An 18,197-nucleotide genomic window follows, 5' to 3' on the forward strand; every position below is an offset into this window, starting at 1 on the left:
TGATCCCTTAGCATAAGGCAATAATGAAGCTTTAGGACAGTGGACTTCTTTAACCAAATAAATAATGAACTTGAATAAGAAACAAATTTTAAAGAGTTTATAATGAATTATTTTAAGTCATTTCCAAAAAATAAATTAAGCAAGTGAAATAAAATAATTCATTAAGTATCTGTTACTTTGAAGCCCAGAGGGAAAGGGGTAGTTAAAAGTATGGACACTAGTTAATTTTAAAATCTCAATTATTTGTCATCATTTTAATACATAATCACTAGAAAATCAAAGCAAGGGAAAAATCTAAGAGCAGCTGGGATTTTGAGCTCAATCACTGTGACGAGTGTGTTACTGGATGTTACATTTTATTCCTCTTTGGAGTGAACCTTGTGTTTCTGTAGCTGTCACGCTTATGCATCATCACTTACCTTTGGAAATAACTTTCACAGCTCTCTGAAACCATGTCGTGAAAGAGGCCCATTGTTTCTACAACTTGTTTTTTGGTGTCACTAGAGCAGACAATACTATAGCCTGAAACGAAATAGGAGGCCACGGCGACCAGCGCCTCCCTAGGCCAGCGACTGAACCAGTCCATGGTGCAGCCCGATATCAAGCCCGGAAATTTCAAAGAGCGGGCACGGAACTTCTCACCAACCTAGCGACAGAAATGTCAAAAAGCATTATACATTTTAAAAAATTATATATTAAAAAACACAGAGGGATTATAAGTCAGGCAGAGAGACCTTTTTATATTCTGAGCCAATAGCCTGACACAACAAATTATTTTAGACATCTTCTTAGACTGCATGAATATGTAAATGAAGTGTCCAGGTGCAAGGAGGTAATAGTTCCACACTCTTTCCTTTCCTAAGACTCGATCTGCTCAATTCTAGGAGCTCCCATGTAAGAAGACACTGACATCTTCTTTGCCCATGTGCTACAAATACACAACGGAATATTACTCAGTCATAAAAAGGAATGGATTTGAGTCAGTTGTAGTGAAGTAGATGAATCTATAGCCTGTTATATAGAGTGAAGTAAGTCAGAAAGAGAAAAACAAATATTGTATATTAACACATATATAAGAACCTAGATAAACAGTACTGATGAACCTCTTTACAAGGAAGAAATAGAGATGCAGACATAGAGAATGGACTTGTGGACACAGTGAGAGAAGGGAGAGTAGGACGAATCGAGAAAGTAGCAGTGACATGTATACACTACCATGTAAAAGAGAGACCACCAGGGGAAACTGCTGCACAACACAGGGAGCCCAGCCTGGCACGCTGTGACAGCCTAGATGGGCGGGACAGGAGGTGGGTGGGAGGCTCAAGAGGGATTCTTAGGCAAAAAAAAACAAAACTAAATTTGATACTGAAAATTTTAAAGAAAATTTTAAACAATCTGACATTAAACATCTGTTCCAATAAAGGAAAAATGGATTAAAAAAAAAAAAAGGAAACTGACAAAGCACATTTCTACAGAGAGAGATGACCAGGACAGTGAAAGGCCTGGAACCAGGGCAAGTGAGATCTGCAGAAGGAAAGGGAGGTGTTTGGTCTAAAAAAGAAATGACTTAGGGAGTCTGCAGAAACTTTCCCCAAATATCTGCAGAGCTGAGTACAGGAGAGGGATTGGATTCACTTTACAGGACAAATGAAATCACAGGTGAAGAGTCAAGAGACAAAATTCCACCGTTTGTAAAGAAGACCTTTCTGGCTATTAGACTACCTAAAAATTAAGCAAGATGTCCTATAAGTTAGTGAGCCACCTCCCCCACCTCCAAGAGCAGAACTGCCCAACAGAATTTTCTATGATGATGGAAAGGATCTATATGTGTGCTTTGTATAGTATGCTAGCCATGTGCAGCTATTGAATATTTGAAATGAAGCTTATGGGACTGAGAAATTGAATTTTCATTTTTACTTAATTTTAACTGATCAAAAATCAAACGGCCACACATGGCTAATGGTTACGATACTGGATAGCACAGTGAGTGAGAGACATTCAAACCTACATCAGGGACATTCTAGATGGTATGACTACATTGGAGCTAAAGCTAGACAAGACTATATCACCAAATCCCTTAAAATCAAATAATTTCTGTCTCTAGGTAATCAAAGTTGTAGGGTATGCAATAATTGCTAATGAGTATACTCAATTTTTTTCACTCTTTAGTATGATTTTGGTCAGTGGAGATTGGTGGTAGTAAAGAAGTAACAAGTGTTCATTTCTGAGCAAATCATCTCATCAGAGAAGGTGAACTAAGTACATTCGAGGAAGTAACTCCTCCTACGTAGAAATAACTCAAGTAAAAACTCACTGGAGAAAAGCAGAGAACAACGTGCAAGTTCTTCCTTGATCGTGAGATGAAGTACTCATACAGATTATCGAAGGTGGGAGGATGGCGAGGGAGCTCCCTTTTCATGACCGATATCAGCCCTTGGGTGATTTCATCCATCTCGTCCCGTGCAAACAAATTGGAGATCTTTGAGGAATAGGCAAGAAAGGGTTCAGTATCTCGAGAGTTCCCCACTGCCAAGGCACTGCCAAAGTCTGGTCCTTCCCCGTTGCCCCCACCCCCACCACTGCATGTCATTTCTTTTCACATTTTTTCCTGCATCTCTACAGTCAAATCCCTAGCTTGCCAGAAATTACAAGAGCACAACTTTTTATTTAGCAGCTTAATCAGGAGCAAATTAAGTTTCCTTTTGCTCAAATAGCTATTACCAAAAAGCCATCTTGTTTACCATTCCAATCACCACTTTAAATGCCCAGTGATGCCTTCCGTTCTGAGACTGACTGATTCAGTCAGTCTCAACTGTGGTTCCAAAATAGTTAACCAGAGCATGCATCAGTAAGCACCCATACACATCACTGTGAAGGGAAGAGTGCACACGCAAGGTGTGCTCGCGGGGCTGGCCTTTGCCTGGCATCTGAGAACTGGGCTTTTGGAAGGAATCCTCCATTACTAATCGATAAGGCTGTTCCACTGTACCTAGACTATTTATAAAAACATTGGGACATATGGTGATAAATTAGGACCAAGCTAAAGATTTAAGAGACAAATAAGGAACTATACTTAAAATGGAAGAAAACATATAAAATATCTGGAGGTAAGCAGCATTAATTTCACAGAAACTTCAAAAAAATCTATTGAAGCTCATGTGTTAATCATTTCTAAAATGAAAAACGTGTGCCAAATGGCTTCACTTCTTTTTTTAATAATTATTATTTACTTATTTGGCTGTGCCAGGTCTTAGTTGCAGCCATCCAGGACCTTTGCTGCAGCATGCCATCTCTAGTTGCAGCATGTGGTATCTACTTCCCTGACTAGGGATTGATCCTGGGCGCCCTGCATCGGGAGCTCAGAGGCTTAGCCACTGGGCCACCAGGGAAGTCCCTAAATACCTCACTTCTGAAAGACTGCTGCTTTCTCTATTCAGATTTACATTTTTTAAATATAACTTCTTTCTCTACTTTGGAGACATACCTCCCCTGAAGATAGCAGGTTGTTGAGATATTCTAGAAATGCCTCATCTTTTATTTCGTTGTCAGTAAAGATAAAAGTGATGCCTTTGCCATCAGCACCAGCAACTTTGTACAAGCCTTTTAAATCATCTGTGAGATTACTCACATTATAAGACCTAAGAAGAGAAGGAGCAGAAAGCTTTAAATGAAAATATAGTCATCATTTATCTCAAAACACAATATAATCCATGATAATTAGAGCATAATCTGCACCTGCTCCAATAGATTCTAAGTTAATAGTGCCTGCTAGAAAACACAGAGCTAAACAGCTGTACATTACCATTCTAAATAAATAGGTTTTATCTAGCTTGAGAAGTTAGTGGGGAATTTACCAAAAGTGACTCAGACAGAATAACTGGGAACAAGGAAAAGAACTTTTATTCCCTACAATCCAACAGTCCTCAGCCAACAGATGTTTTTTGCCCAAGTGAATATATATGTAATGTTTAAAATGAATCAGATACTTGGATGAGCTTATATTGGTAAGAAGGTATAGATAAATTATAAGTAAAATTAGTGATAAATTACATATAATGGTAATTTGCACATCTCACTAAGCGACTAGATTCAGAGATGCGTTATGCAATGGGATATAAATAATAGAAATGTTATAATTATGTGGTCACAGATTCGGAAGAGAGAAGAGCTTGGTCTCTGTTTTTCTTGTTTACCCTGTTTCCTACTAAATGCATGTACTACCAGAAGTGATATGATGTGTAAAAACAAAGCAGATTTTTTCTTAAGTGTGGCATGTAAATCCTCGTGGGTAGATGCCAATGAAAGGGATTATAAAGAAGTCCTTATTTCAAGGCGGTTTCACAGTGCAAGTAATAGGGAGTTCTGTGTAATTCATAGGGTCTAATGGAAAGAGTCTGATGCTGGGAGGGATTGGGGGCAGGAGGAGAAGGGGACGACAGAGGATGAGATGGCTGGATGGCATCACTGACTCGATGGACGTTAGTCTGAGTGAACTCCGGGAGCTAGTGATGGACAGGGAGGCCTGGCGTGCTGTGATTCATGGGGTCGCAAAGAGCTGGACACGACTGAGCGACTGAACTGAACTGAATGGAAAGACTACTGGCATTAAAACCAGGAAGACCAGAGTACAAATGCCTGCCCTGCAGTTTTATAAAAGTTCCTTCATGTTTTACAGCTTGTTTCCTCATCTGCAAAAAGAAGATAATTACAAATTTGTAAAGGTTGTTATGGGCATTTGAGATGATGTAGCTTAACTACACTTAAATGTATAAATAGCTTATTTTTATTTTTTTAACCTTTTTATTTTGTATTGGAGTATAGCCAATTAACAACACCGTGACAGTTTCAGGTGGAGTATACATGTATCCACTATCCCCCAAACTCCCCTTTCCTCCAGGCTGCCACATAGCATTGAGCAGAGTTCCCTATGCTATACAGTAGGTCCTTGTTGGTTATCCATTTTAATCATATCAATGTGTACATATTCATCCGCAACTCCCTAACTATCCCTTCCTCCCGTTCTTCCCCCTGGCAACCGTAAGTTCATTCTCTAATAGGTCTGAGAGTCTGTTTTGTAAATAAGCTCATCTGTATCATTTCTTTTTAGATTCTGCATATAAGAGATGTCATAGCTTATTTTTAAATTAGGAGAGGAAGTGAAGCCCTTCTGGGTGGAATTATAGTTAATCTTGTAGACCTCAGCAAAAGGAATACTATCAAAAAGAGACGATATATCCCCTCAAAATAATTGCCAAGGGGGAGAACTCATTAAAAAGGGAAATGGTAAGTTGGCTTGCTGAGAAGCAGCTGCACCTGTGAGAGCGACATGGTCCGCATCCTTACTCAGAAGTGCCCGGTGTTGTTAGAGCAACCCTCTCACTGACCAGTCAAGGAAGTCACAAAGCCGTTTTGCTCATTTTTTAAAATTAAGTAGACTGTTAGGCATTGCTTTTACAATATATAGACACGATCACAGCACACCCTCTCTAGGTCCAGATTCTCTCGCTGCTTTCTTTCATCGCTAAGCCTCTTGAGGAGTTTTAAAATTTGTTTATATTTGCTTCTTCGCTTCCTTAAAGCAATGTGGCTTCTGCCCCCATCTGATCCACTCAAAGGTTAGTCACCACTCTTCATGCTTTAATCTCATTTTTAGGCTAATTCTCTCCCTCCCGAGTTTCTGGAAACCACGTCAGATTTCCTCCTCTGCCTGGCCTCTTCTCCTCACTCCCCCTGCATTGTTATACCCACCACTTCTATCTCGAGGAGTATACTCAGACATGTGCAGGAATATTCATAACAGCTGTATTTGCAAAACAAAAACCCTGCAAACGTTTATCAACAGTACAATGGACAAGCAAACTGTGGCAATATGTGATAAAATGGAAGGCTCCACAGCAATAAAAATGAATAAACTACTGCTGCACGTAGCCGCATGGATGGCTCTCACAAACACCGTGCAAGCAACAAAAACTGGGCACTAAAGAGGAAACCCCATATGATTTGAGTGACATAAAGCTGAAAAATAGGCCAAGTAAAGCAATGGGCTTAGAAGTTAGAATATTGTTCCCCTTAGGCGGGTAGTGACTGGGACAAGACCCAAGGTGTACTTCTGGGTGCTAGTGATGTTTTCTTTCTTTATCTGTGAACTAACTACATAGGTGTACTTACTTTTTGACACCCATGATTTGTGAACATTTTTTTAATGTATATTACCCTGAAATAAAAACGTTTACTTGAAAAAGAAATACAAGATATTATTGTAATCTTTTTTATTTTTGTTTATTTGGCTATGCCCGGCAGCATGCAGGATCTCAGTTTCCTGACCAGGGATCAAACTGTTGCCCCCAGCAGTAGAAACATGGAGTCTTAACCACTGAACCTGCAGATAAATCCTACTGTAATTTTTATTTTATTTTATTTCATTTTTTAGTTGGAGGATAATTGCTTTACAATGTTGTATTGCTTTCTGCCATCAGTTCAGTTCAGTTCAGTTCAGTCCCTCAGTCGTGTCCGACTCTTTGTGACCCCATGAATCGCAGCACGCCAGGCCTCCCTGTCCATCACCAACTCCTGGAGTTCACTCAGACTCACGCCCATCGAGTGAGTGATGCCATCCAGCCATCTCACCCTCTGTCGTCCCCTTCTCCTCCTGCCCCAATCCCTCCCAGCATCAGAGTCTTTTCCAATGAGTCAACTCTTCGCATGAGGTGGCCAAAGTACTGGAGTGTCAGCTTTAGCATCATTCCTTCCAAAGAAATCCCAGGGCTGATCTCCTTTAGGATGGACTGGTTGCATTTCCTTGCAGTCCAAGGGACTCTCAAGAGTCTTCTCCAACACCACAGTTCAAAAGCATCAATTCTTCAGGACTCAGCTTTCTTCACATACAACAACACAAATCAGTCATAATTATATATGTAATTTTTTTAAGCAAAGATTTCACTCCAGTGAAATCAACAATAGAGAAAAAAACATATTGGCGTGTTTCATTTTATCTTACCTGGTTAATGTTATCTGGAATATTTGATATCCAGCTATAAAAGAGGCCAATCTTGAAAGACTTTGTTTTCCTGAACCACCAACACCCACAAGCAACGCATTTCCACATGATGTTCGGATTATTCGTGAAATCTGTTTTGAAATAAAATAGTATATATTTGAAAATAGAATTCAGCTGTTTACATCTGCTTGCAATAAATGGGTCCAAGGTTTGACCACATGCTTCGAGACTACATTAGACTTTCTCATTTAATGTACAAGGGTTCATATTGATTTATTCAATTCCAGTTCTTTCATTGCCCATCTATATTTACATCATGAAAAAGAGTGCAAATTGGCTTTCCTATCTCCTATTTTAAAATGATTTTCTCTCTGTGTGTGTAATTTTATTATTTTCAGACTCAACGAGTAATGGAACTGCTCTTCCCAATCTGCAGGGAGCAGTTTAGAACTGTTTGCTTATTATCATCAGTCTAACACACTGACTTAAGCAGAAAACAAATGCTACTTAGCTCTACAACAAATGCTACCTCTACCATATCTCTGCCAGCGAAAATTTTTTAAAAGTATCAAAATTCTATTTACAATGGAGGCATGGAAACATCTGTAGAAAAAACTTAGGGAAACAGCCTTTAGCCTTGTGTTGCTTTTCTAAGGAGATTTCCTCACAGAGAGGATAAGGCCCAAACTGTGGTTTGAATCTTATGCGGGTCAGTTGGAGACATTGCTTAAAAGCTGTCTTTTACATTAATACCACTGATTAGAAGAAAATCTAGATGGATCATTAAATTCATTTCTCACCACAACAAAGAATTTTTTTAAATCCAAGTTTTACAGGGGGCAGACACCTTGATATGTGTCTAATCTACTATTATATTTAAATACATTAATCACTTATGTGGCTTTGCACCTAGAACAGGGTACCAGGTCCCTAAGACCAAGCCACTGTGGGTACTCAATAATTATTTGTTGGGACTTCCCTGGTGGTCTAGTGGTTGGGAATCTGCCTCGCAATGCAAGGAATTCAGGTTCAGTCCCTGGTCTGGAAACTAAGGTCCCACATGCCTCAGAACAACTAAGCCCATGCACCACAAGCAGGGAGTCCATGTGCCATGATGAAAGAGCCCACGTGCCACAACTAAGAGCCAACATGGCCTAAATAAATAAGTAAACATTTTTTAAAATAATAATTATTAATTGTTGAATAGATGAATGTAAATTCACCAATTTTGCAGGAGACAATTCTATTATAAATAGAGTTAACTGTCTCCTCTTTATGAAACCTTCCTACTCCAATTTGTTGGAGAAACTCTTTTTATATCTATAAATTACATAGTCAAACAACTCCTTCCTGCAGCCTTTCCCACCTGGATCCAAGCCATACTCCTTTTAGGTGATGCCTCCAGTTGGTTCCTATGTTTATCAGTCCTGTATACCCACATTTTCCTTTTCCCCATAGTCTGTAAGTCAATCATGAAATCGGCATTTTTAAACACATCAACTTTTCCTCCCAAAACATAGTTTGAGGGAATATTTTTTTCATAGGGTTCTCCAGCTTACTGTCTAAAAAGGTAAAACTCTTTGACTCAGCGAGTCGAATACAAAACCCATCAGTTTGCCCTTGAAAAACATTTGCTGTCATATAGATGGATTCAAATAAGGGGTTCCTGATTAAGCCTTTGTTTTGTGAGAGAGTGAACTGACTTAACCTATAGATTCTCTTCTATTAACTATCAGATACTATATGTGTATTCTCTAAAAAAGTTTATCTGTGAAATTCACTAAGCTTTTACATTATCTATTTATATCAGTAAACAATCAATAGTGAGAACCTTAATAAGATGAGTCATTGCATCTTTAAAAAACACCAGATCAAGAGATGTTCCTCTAATGATCTCATTGAACTGTCTCTGGTAAAACTGGAGTTTTTCAGACAGAAATTCAAAGGATGGTACCTTAGAGTGGGGAGAGAGAAAAATAATATTTAAGATCCAAAATTCCAGAATGCTATAATTGCAAACATATTCACAAGTAATTCTTAAAAAAAAAAGTTAAACCTAATGGATTTCCAAAATTTGTCATGAATGAATTGACTTTTAGTTATTTCCATTTTCAGATCCTGAAACCTAACTGGTTGGTTTCCAATATGAAATTATTCTTAACCTTTTCCTTTAGGAATCCCAGCACCAACTACTGTCCATGTTAAGTAAGGCTGTAATATAACAAATGTATTTCTCAGTTTTTATTTGCTTCTTAACAGTGCTTATGGAGCTTTTAAAATATATAGAAATTTTACATTGTGTATGTAGTCAAATTATTCTGAAATCAATATTCACTTATTTCTTTTGCAAATGGTTGCTCCCCATTTAATTCTTTGACCAACATGCATTTCAGAATTACTCTATGTGACCCTGTTTAAAAAAAATCTCTCTGGAGTCTTGCTTCAAGCGTCATTAAATCTATACATTAACTTATGGAAAACAATGTGTTGCCATTTAACCAAGTAAAGTTTTATCACATTTATTCCTAGATGTTTTACATATTTATTGCTAACTGAATGAAATACTTTTACGTTGTATTTCCTGTCTTGGGATTATTGGAAAGAGATGGCAATCCTTTTTCTATAAAGGGCAAGATAGTAAATATTTTAGACTTTGTGGCCCATATGGTCATTCAAATCCACTTTTGTAGTACAAAAGCAGTCATAGACAATATATAAACAAATGGGTTTGGTTGTGTTCCAATACAGCTTTACTTGTGAACGATGAAATTTGAATTCTGTGTAATTTTCATGTGTCACACAATATTATTGTTTGATTTTTTGTCTATCCATTTAAAAATGCAAAACCCTTCTTAGCTCACAAATCTGACAAAAAGAGGCAGTAGGCTGGATTTGGCCCATTGGCTAATATAGAGGATATTCAGTTTATAGATTTATATCACACTTGGTCATATAACTGAACTCTTAGTAGTTGGAACTGATTTTTAAAAATCTCTTGGATTATATTGAGATAATCATATCCGTCAGCACTAACACTTTTGCGTTTGATAATTACATCTATTTTCTTCTTGTCATTTTGTTGCACTGCCTAGAACTTTCAAAACAATATTAAGTAATCGAGATAACTGCACACATACTTGTCTTATACCTGACTCTAATGGGACGGCTGCTAAATTTCTTTGAAATAAATATTTCTCTTGGTGTATGATGACATGAAACACAACATATAACTATTTTAGAAGTTATAATAACTCCAAAGTAGGACTCCAGTGCAGGGAGAAATATCTAGCTAGATGAGTGATCGAAAAAGCCTGAAAATACCAGCTCATAGACTTTGGGCACTTCAAATGTGGTGTCTTCAGGTTCATCTCCAGTTGGCTCAGGCATCTCACGGAGAAAATCTACAAAGTATGGCTCAGGAAGAATATATGACCCCACATCTGGGCTAACATTTTCTTCAACTGAACGAACAAGTTGTGTATTAAACCACTGCTCATCATCAGGCGTTATAAATCTAAAAGAAAAATACAGGAATAAGAAATGCAAACTAGGAAGGCATCTGTTCTAACTGAACATGGTTTTCACCTCTCTCCACATCTTCTCAGCCCTCACCCTGTACATCCATTACCTCAAAACACAGAAACAATATGTTCAGCCTTCTGACCAGAGGCAGACCGAACTCCATCCAAGAGAGTTATAACCCTGACAGTGTCACTTACAGAAAATACTGACTGTGTCTCTCTGTGGCCAGACTCAAGCTCCTCTGAATCCTCTTCCCAACCAGGCCTGAAATTCTGGACTCTCATGTCCTTCTTTGCATCACCCATTTTTAGCAAGAATCCCGTTAGATCAGTTTAGGCAGCTGCTGCTGCAAAGTTGCTTCAGTCGTGTCTGACCCTGTGCGACCCTATAGACGGCAGCCCACTAGGCTCCCCCGTCCCTGGGATTCTCCAGGCAAGAACACTGGAGTGGGTTGCTATTTCCTTCTCCAATGCATGAAAGTGAAAAGTGAAAGTGAAGATGCTCAGTCGTGTCTGACTCTTTGCGACCCCATGGGCTGCAGACTACCAGGCTCCTCCGTCCATGGGATTGTCCAGGCAAGAGTACTGGAGTGGGTTGCCGTTGCCTTCTCCGAGTTTAGGCAGAATCCTCCCATAACCCCCTTATTTCCTCTTAGTAATTTCCCATCCAAACTCCCCCGTCTTGTTCCCCCATTATAAATTTCCACTTTTCCCTGCTTGTATTCAGAGTTGAGCCCATTTCTCAGCCCTACTGCAAAACCTCACTGTATAGTCCCTACATCTATCACAATAGTGTTGAATAAAGGGTGAGTGTCTTATTGTTTTAACAAGTGTGATTGATTTTTTTCTTTAACAAAACAGGTAAGTCCCTTGGGTGAGGCCCAAGATCCCTGAAACTTGTGACAGAAGAGGAGAATTTGACAAGCAGTAGTGGATGAGCATCCTCTTTCTGGGTCTGTGTGCACCCAGTGTATGAAGGTTCTTTTCACACTTATAACATCAGAGTGGGAAGGGAGGAAGGAGTGGGACTAATATTTGACAGAGGCCACTTTATGTGAGACATTATAGTAGGTCCTTTACAGCTTTGTAAGAACAGCACTGGGTTTCTCTGGTGGCTCAGCGGTAAAGAATCCACCTGCCAATGCAGGAGACACAGGTTCAATTCCTTGGCTCAGGAAGATTCCCCTGGAGAAGGAAATGGCAACCCACTCTAGTATTCTTGCCTGGGAAATCCCATGGACAGAGGAACCGGATGGGCTACAGTCCATGGGGTTGCAAAAGAGTCAGCTGTGACCTAGTGACTAAACAACAAGACCAGCATTACCGTCATGTTTTATAGACGAGTGAACAGAGCCTCAGAAAGATGACTTAGATGACTTCATTTATGTACCAAATGTCACCATGCAACAGAGCTCTCACTACAAGCTCTTTCAAGTTTTTTTTAGAAACTATACATAACTAAAATTTGCCTCTGAATACTGTCAACACACCGATAATGTGGGCATATTTTTAAAATGTCTTATTGAAATAATACTCAAGGAAATTGGTGGAGTGTTTTTTCAAGGTGACCAGCAGGTGGGAAATAACATCCATGTGTCATAAGCCTCAGAGCAATTTAAGAAAATATTCTACTTATTTGAGTAGATAATGCAGGAGTTAATCTAGTAGTATAAACTGCTTATATATTACATTTATTTTTTTTTTTTTTGGTAAAATAGAAATTTATTTTATTTTTTATTTATTTTTTTTACTTTACAATATTGTATTGGTTTTGCCATACATCAACATGCATCCGCCACGGGTGTACACGGGTTCCCCATCCTGAACCCCCCCTCCCCCCTCCCTCCCCATACCATCCCTCTGGGTCATCCCAGTGCACCAGCCCCAAGCTTCCTGTATCCTGCATCGAACCTGGACTGGCAGTTCGTTTCTTATATGATATTATACATGTTTTAATGCCATTCTCCCTAATCATCCCCCCTCCCTCTCCCACAGAGACACAGATGTATATATTACATTTAAACTCAAGCACCGCAATATACACCTGTCAGCAATTACTCTGTTGCACTCATGTTTGAAAAGTGACAGAAGAACATGAACTGAAGCACACTCGTCAGCTTTTATGGTTAACATTCCTTGCCAAATTCTGGAAAGATCTCGCAGATTGAAAATGTAATGAAATTTAGAAGGAGTAGGCAGCATCTTCACCTAGAGTTGAGAGAAAAAGTAACACTCTTCAATTTCAATTCAAGATAAAACTAAAAATCTTTTAGAATGATTTTATTTCAAAGTTCCAATTTTATATAAAATAGACTGGGCAAATAAATTAAGTTTATATTTTTGTTACAGTATTTATGGAATAAACACATCATAAATAAACCAAAAGATAAAAGGCCATAATGCTTTGAATAGGATGGACTCAAGATAATGCACTAGATGCAGATTCCAACTTTTGTTCTAGCCCCATGAGTTGACTTTGATCAAGCCATTGTTCCTTGAGTTTTTAAAAACTGTGAATTGTAAGAATAAGCATTCCTAATCATTATTAACCTTATTAGTGTGTCTATAGAAATTGTTGTTATTGTTGTTCAGTCGCTCAGTTGTGTTCGACTCTTTGTGACCCCATGGACTGTAGCAGGCTAGGCTTCCCTGTCCTTCACTATTTCCCAGAGTTTGCTTAGACTCATGTCCATTGAGTCAATGATGCCATCCAACCATCTCATCCTTTGTCGCCTCCTTTTCCTCTTGCCCTCAGTCTTTTCCAGCATCAGGGTCTTTTCCAGTGAGTCAGCTCTTCACATCAGGTGGCCAAAGCATTGGAGCTTCAGCTTCAGCGTCAGTCCTTTCAATGAATATTCTGGATTGATCTCCTTTAGGATTGACTGGTTTGATCTCCTTGCTGAACAAGGGACTCTCAAGAATCTTCTTTAGCACTACAGTTAGAAGGCATCAATTCTTTGGTGCTCAGCCTTCTTTATGGTTCAACTCTCACACCCATAAATGACTACTGGAAAAACCATAGCCTTGACTATAAGGACCTTTGTTGGCAAAGTGATGTCTCTGCTTTTTAATACACTGACTAGGTTTGTCACAGCTTTTCTTCCAAGGAGCAAGCGTCTTTTAATTTCATGGCTTCAGTCACCGTCTACAGTGATTTTGGAGCCCAAAAAAATAAAGTCTGCCACTGTTTCCACTGTTTTCCCATCTATTTGTCATGAAGTGATGGGACTGGATGCCATGATCTTGGTTTTTTCACGGTGAGTTTTAAACAAGCTTTTTTACTCTCCTCTTTTACTTTCATCAAGAGGCTGTTTAGTTCCTCTTTGCTTTTTGCCATAAGGGTGGCATCATCTGCATATCTGAGGTTAGTGATATTTCTCCCGGCAAACTTGATTCCAGCTTGTGCTTCCTCCAGCCCAGTATTTCTCTGATGTACTCTGCATATAAGTTAAATAAGCAGGGTGACAATACACAGCCTTGATGTACTCCTTTCCCAATTTTGAACCAGTCTGTTATTCCATGTCCAGTTCTAACTGTTGCTTCTTGACCTGCATACAGGTTTCTCAAGAGGAAGATAAGGCGGTCTGGTATTCCCATCTCTTTAAGAATTTTCCAGTTTGTTGTGACCCTACGTCAAAATGGAAATATGTCATAACAAAAAAACTGATTGTGAGCTGGTGGTCATTTGGTTAAGAATAATGAAAGTTCATGTCTAAAGTCAAGAAAAACCATCTTTTATAGGTTGCTTTGATTAAGGTCCTGAGTGCATTTAGATTTCCACAAATACATTTGTTTATCATAATCTAGATTTCACTTATGGATCCAAACTCAGTCAATATGCTTTCTTATATCTCTATATCCTCAGTAGAATTGGCAGGCAAGTATGATATGCAGCTATAATTACTTGGTAGTTTTTGTGGGTTTTGCTTGTTTGTTTGAACACTAAGTTACTTATTATTTCTACCCACTTCTAAATCCAAATAGGCAAAGCTATAATATGACACCTTCTACATTCTTATACAAAGAGGTACCAGTTAAGGGATAAATTTGAGGCATTAGGTGTGGGAAGTATTGCTGCCCAAGTGTAAAGATTGTAATTGATACCACCAGCATCATTTTGTAAGTGAAACAATGAGAACTCTGGAAATATAAAGCCAACTTTCCATATGAGTAATTCAGGAAAGTAAATGCTTACTTTAGCACTTATTCATGGGATATGCCCTTTCTGTATTGAAAAATTACCCTATTGAGTTTACAGAGTAATTTCTACAGGCTAATTCACAGTGCAAGTTAAAAACAGCAGGTAGCAAATGAAGATGGAATAAAGTGAAATGATATATTAGCAATCACCTTTCACTCTCCCTCTTTGCCTTCAGTTCCATTCCAAGCTAAAATGTTCATACTACTCACCAAAATGTAAAGGAGGCACTTATATTACAAATATGCACAAATAAAGGGATGAGGCTATGTGAACATTACTTTTTTTCTTTCCTGTAAAAGACTGCAGTTGACGGCAGCTGTTGGCAACTTAAGCAACCATTAGGGGGAATTACACGAAGTCCCTTCTTACCCTATTCTTTCTTATTATTAATCTGCTTCTTACCTCATCTTTCAACACCTTCTTTTAATTTTTGTCAACTTCTTTTTTTCTCATCTGCTTCTCCTTTAAAGCTATGTAAAGTAATATAAAAGTGAAGAGATAGACTAGGCATGAATGGATTAAAAGAGTGCTTTGTGAAAATGGGAAATTTGAAGAAAAGATGCAAAGAAGTCTGCTTATTTGAGGCTGGGGAGAGGAGGAAGATTCATTCATTTTTTTATGACTATTTCTGAGTATCTCCCACGACCTTTACCAAGATATCATAGTAAATAGGACAGCTAAATCTGCTGCCATCAGGGGCCTATTCAAGTGGGAGAGCCTGGTGATAAATAGGAAACAAATATAAACTAACAGAGAGACATATAATCATGATAAAAGTCATAGTAAGAACAAATGAAGGATCAGGAGACAGATAAGGCCTGTAATGGGGTCATGGACAGTTATTTTAGAGAAAATCATCTAAGAAAGCCCCTCTGATGGTAAGATGATGAGAAGAGTCAAGCAAAGTACAAAGGTCCAGAAGCATAAAAACTTGGGGGTGTTAAAGAAACAGTGAGAAGGGCAGTGTGGCTGGAGAAGAACAATGGGAGGGAAGAAGGGTGTTTATGTATGTTCAGTGGCTCAGTCGTGTCCAACTCTTTGCGACTCTATGGACTGTAGCCTGTCAGGCTCCTCTATCTATGGGATTTTCCCAGCAAGAATACTGGAGTGGGTTACCATTTTCTACTCCAGGGGATCTTCCCAACCAGGTATCAAACCTGTGTCTCCTGCAATGAAGGTGGATTCTTTACCACTGAGCTACTGAGCGGTGAGCAGGGGCCAACTCAGGTTGACAGAGCAGAGGGCAGGTGGAATGTTTCACTGCAGTGTAACTGGGAATCTACTGGTGATTTTAAGATTGAGTAAGGAGCAACTTCCCTGGTGGTCCAGTGCTTAAGACGCCATGCTTCCACTGTGGGGGATACGGGTTCGATCCCTGGTCAGGGGACTGAGATCTCATATGCCTGCACTATGGGTCCAAAAATAAATAAATAAAATGGAGAAGTAGCATTATCTATTTTTTTTAAAAGAATATCTTTTAAAACAAAGGGAATAATGATCTCTGACGTACTTTTAAAAAAGCATTTTTAGGACCATGTAAAGAACAGATTCTAGGAGGACAAGGAGACTGTTTAGGAAGCTGCTGCCTGGTCTAGAGGGCAGGGAATGGAAACATCTATCAGGATGATCACAGTCAGGTGGCAGTAAGCACTCAACTTCTGGATATACTATTTTGAAAGCCTGCTTACTAAGATTTGCTGATGGCCCGGATGTAGGGAATAAGAGAGAAATCAAGGATGGAGTCCTGTGTTTTAGCCTGAGAAGCAGGATAATTAAGATACGGAAGTCTGATAGAGACACGTTAACTTTGAGATCGTTACTAGATATCAAAGTGGTGGTGTCTACTAAGTAAGCCCATTAGAAACAAGTCTGGAGTTGAGGAGAGAGGCCTGGGATGGAGGTATTGATTTTGAAGTCATCAGCCCAGAGATGGTGTTTAAAGCCACGAAGCTGGATGAGGCTACCTGGGTAATAATGGAGGCAGAGATGAGGTTCCAGGATGGAGATCAGGTGTACCACAGTACTTAGAGGAGGGGGAGAGTGGGGACTTAGAGAAGGCAGCCAGTGAGGTAAGAATCATGAGGCCTCTCTGAAGCCAAGAATGTGTTTAGAGGGATCATCAAATGCCACTAAAGGGTCAAGTCAGAGGAAGACAAAATCAGCCTCTGGGTTTGGTAAGATTGTGGCCTTTGATGACCTTGATGAGAGCAGTGGAAATGAGAACTTGTGCAAAACGTGTTAAAAAGATAAAGAAAGGTGAGGAAGTGGAACTGATTAACACTCATAAAAGAAGCTTTGATGGAAAGATACCAGGAAGACCAAAGCCTTCCAGAAAAATATGTACAAGGGCATGTTAAATTGAACAACAGTCCCACTGGAAAAAGATGGATCTTATGACAGAGAATTATCTCAGACATTCAGACATTCTGAAACTCCAGTCTGGAGCAGGCCCCATGCAAAGAAATGGTCACAGCAGTGGGGCTACACAGAAGAAACCCCCCAGTCCACCCAGGGGTCTGAGAGGCTGCCACACTCCAGGTTTCCCCAGGACATCAGCTTCTGTCCAGATGTGCGTAAATGGCCAAACGAACGTATGAACTATGACAAGTAATCCTCATCTCCTTCACCACTTTTTTTTTAGCACATATATCAATGCTATTTTTTTGTGTTTTTTTTTTTTTTTTAAATCTCTGACCTATCTTTAATTACTTTTTCATGAGTCTACCTTCAGACATCTGGTGACAGCTAACACTCCCTGAGTTTTACTTAGGGCATTGATCTCTGTAGTAAAATCTAGACTACTTTATTAAGTATATTGTATTCATTTACCAATTCATGCTTCACCTCAGAGGAACCCACAAGTTGGACTTTAAGTCCTGACTAGCTAAGAATATCTGGAAATCCATGTAGTCACTCAGTGAACATCTGAGTGTCTGACACAGTTTGGTTCTTGGGGGTGGGGAGGGGAAGACAGGCATAAAGAGTTACAAATCAGAGAAACAAGTAGGAAAGCAATGTTCTCATTTCAGCAAAATTCTACTTTATCTTGAATGCAATGTCTGGTTTACAGTAATATCTCATACATATGGAAAGCATCATTCAGTCAGAATATTTGCTCCCTGGAAGGAAAAGGTGTCATAAATCTATTCGAGCCCCTAATTTGTCTTTTCCCGAAAAAACACTACTACCCAATATGTGATGAGAACTTCCTGAGCCACAAGGTGAGAACTAGACTGAAAAACTAGTGACTATTTTTTTTCCTGATTACTGATAACGGACGATTTTGTACCTTAGTCCACTGCCACAGCACTCTGCTCGCTGAAACCAAATTCAAAATCATCTCACATATTTCAGGTTTGAACCTTCTGCAAGAATCAAAATACCCACAGCCAATAACTCCTGAAAAATAAACAAGATTGAAAGTACAAGCTTACTTCAAGATCACAAAGTACATGTTTATCCCAGTGAATAAATCATT

General features: G+C 39.1%; 1 protein-coding gene across 1 annotated transcript in view; it reads right to left on the reverse strand.

Moving 5' to 3' along the window:
• DNAH8 (dynein axonemal heavy chain 8) overlaps nt 1–18,197 on the reverse strand; it is a 332,077-nt gene that overhangs the window by 127,337 nt on the left and 186,543 nt on the right. Inside the window, exons 57-64 of the mRNA XM_044930509.2 lie at nt 18,009–18,118; nt 12,563–12,726; nt 10,319–10,511; nt 8,829–8,951; nt 6,998–7,128; nt 3,485–3,638; nt 2,315–2,479; nt 420–646 (exon numbers count right to left, since the gene is read on the reverse strand). Of these exons, the coding sequence (XP_044786444.2) occupies nt 420–646; nt 2,315–2,479; nt 3,485–3,638; nt 6,998–7,128; nt 8,829–8,951; nt 10,319–10,511; nt 12,563–12,726; nt 18,009–18,118 (1,267 nt within the window). The remainder of the gene's footprint in view (nt 1–419; nt 647–2,314; nt 2,480–3,484; nt 3,639–6,997; nt 7,129–8,828; nt 8,952–10,318; nt 10,512–12,562; nt 12,727–18,008; nt 18,119–18,197) is intronic.

This window comes from Bubalus bubalis, chromosome 2 (assembly GCF_019923935.1).
Source record: "Bubalus bubalis isolate 160015118507 breed Murrah chromosome 2, NDDB_SH_1, whole genome shotgun sequence".
NCBI classification, from domain to species: Eukaryota; Metazoa; Chordata; class Mammalia; order Artiodactyla; family Bovidae; genus Bubalus; species Bubalus bubalis.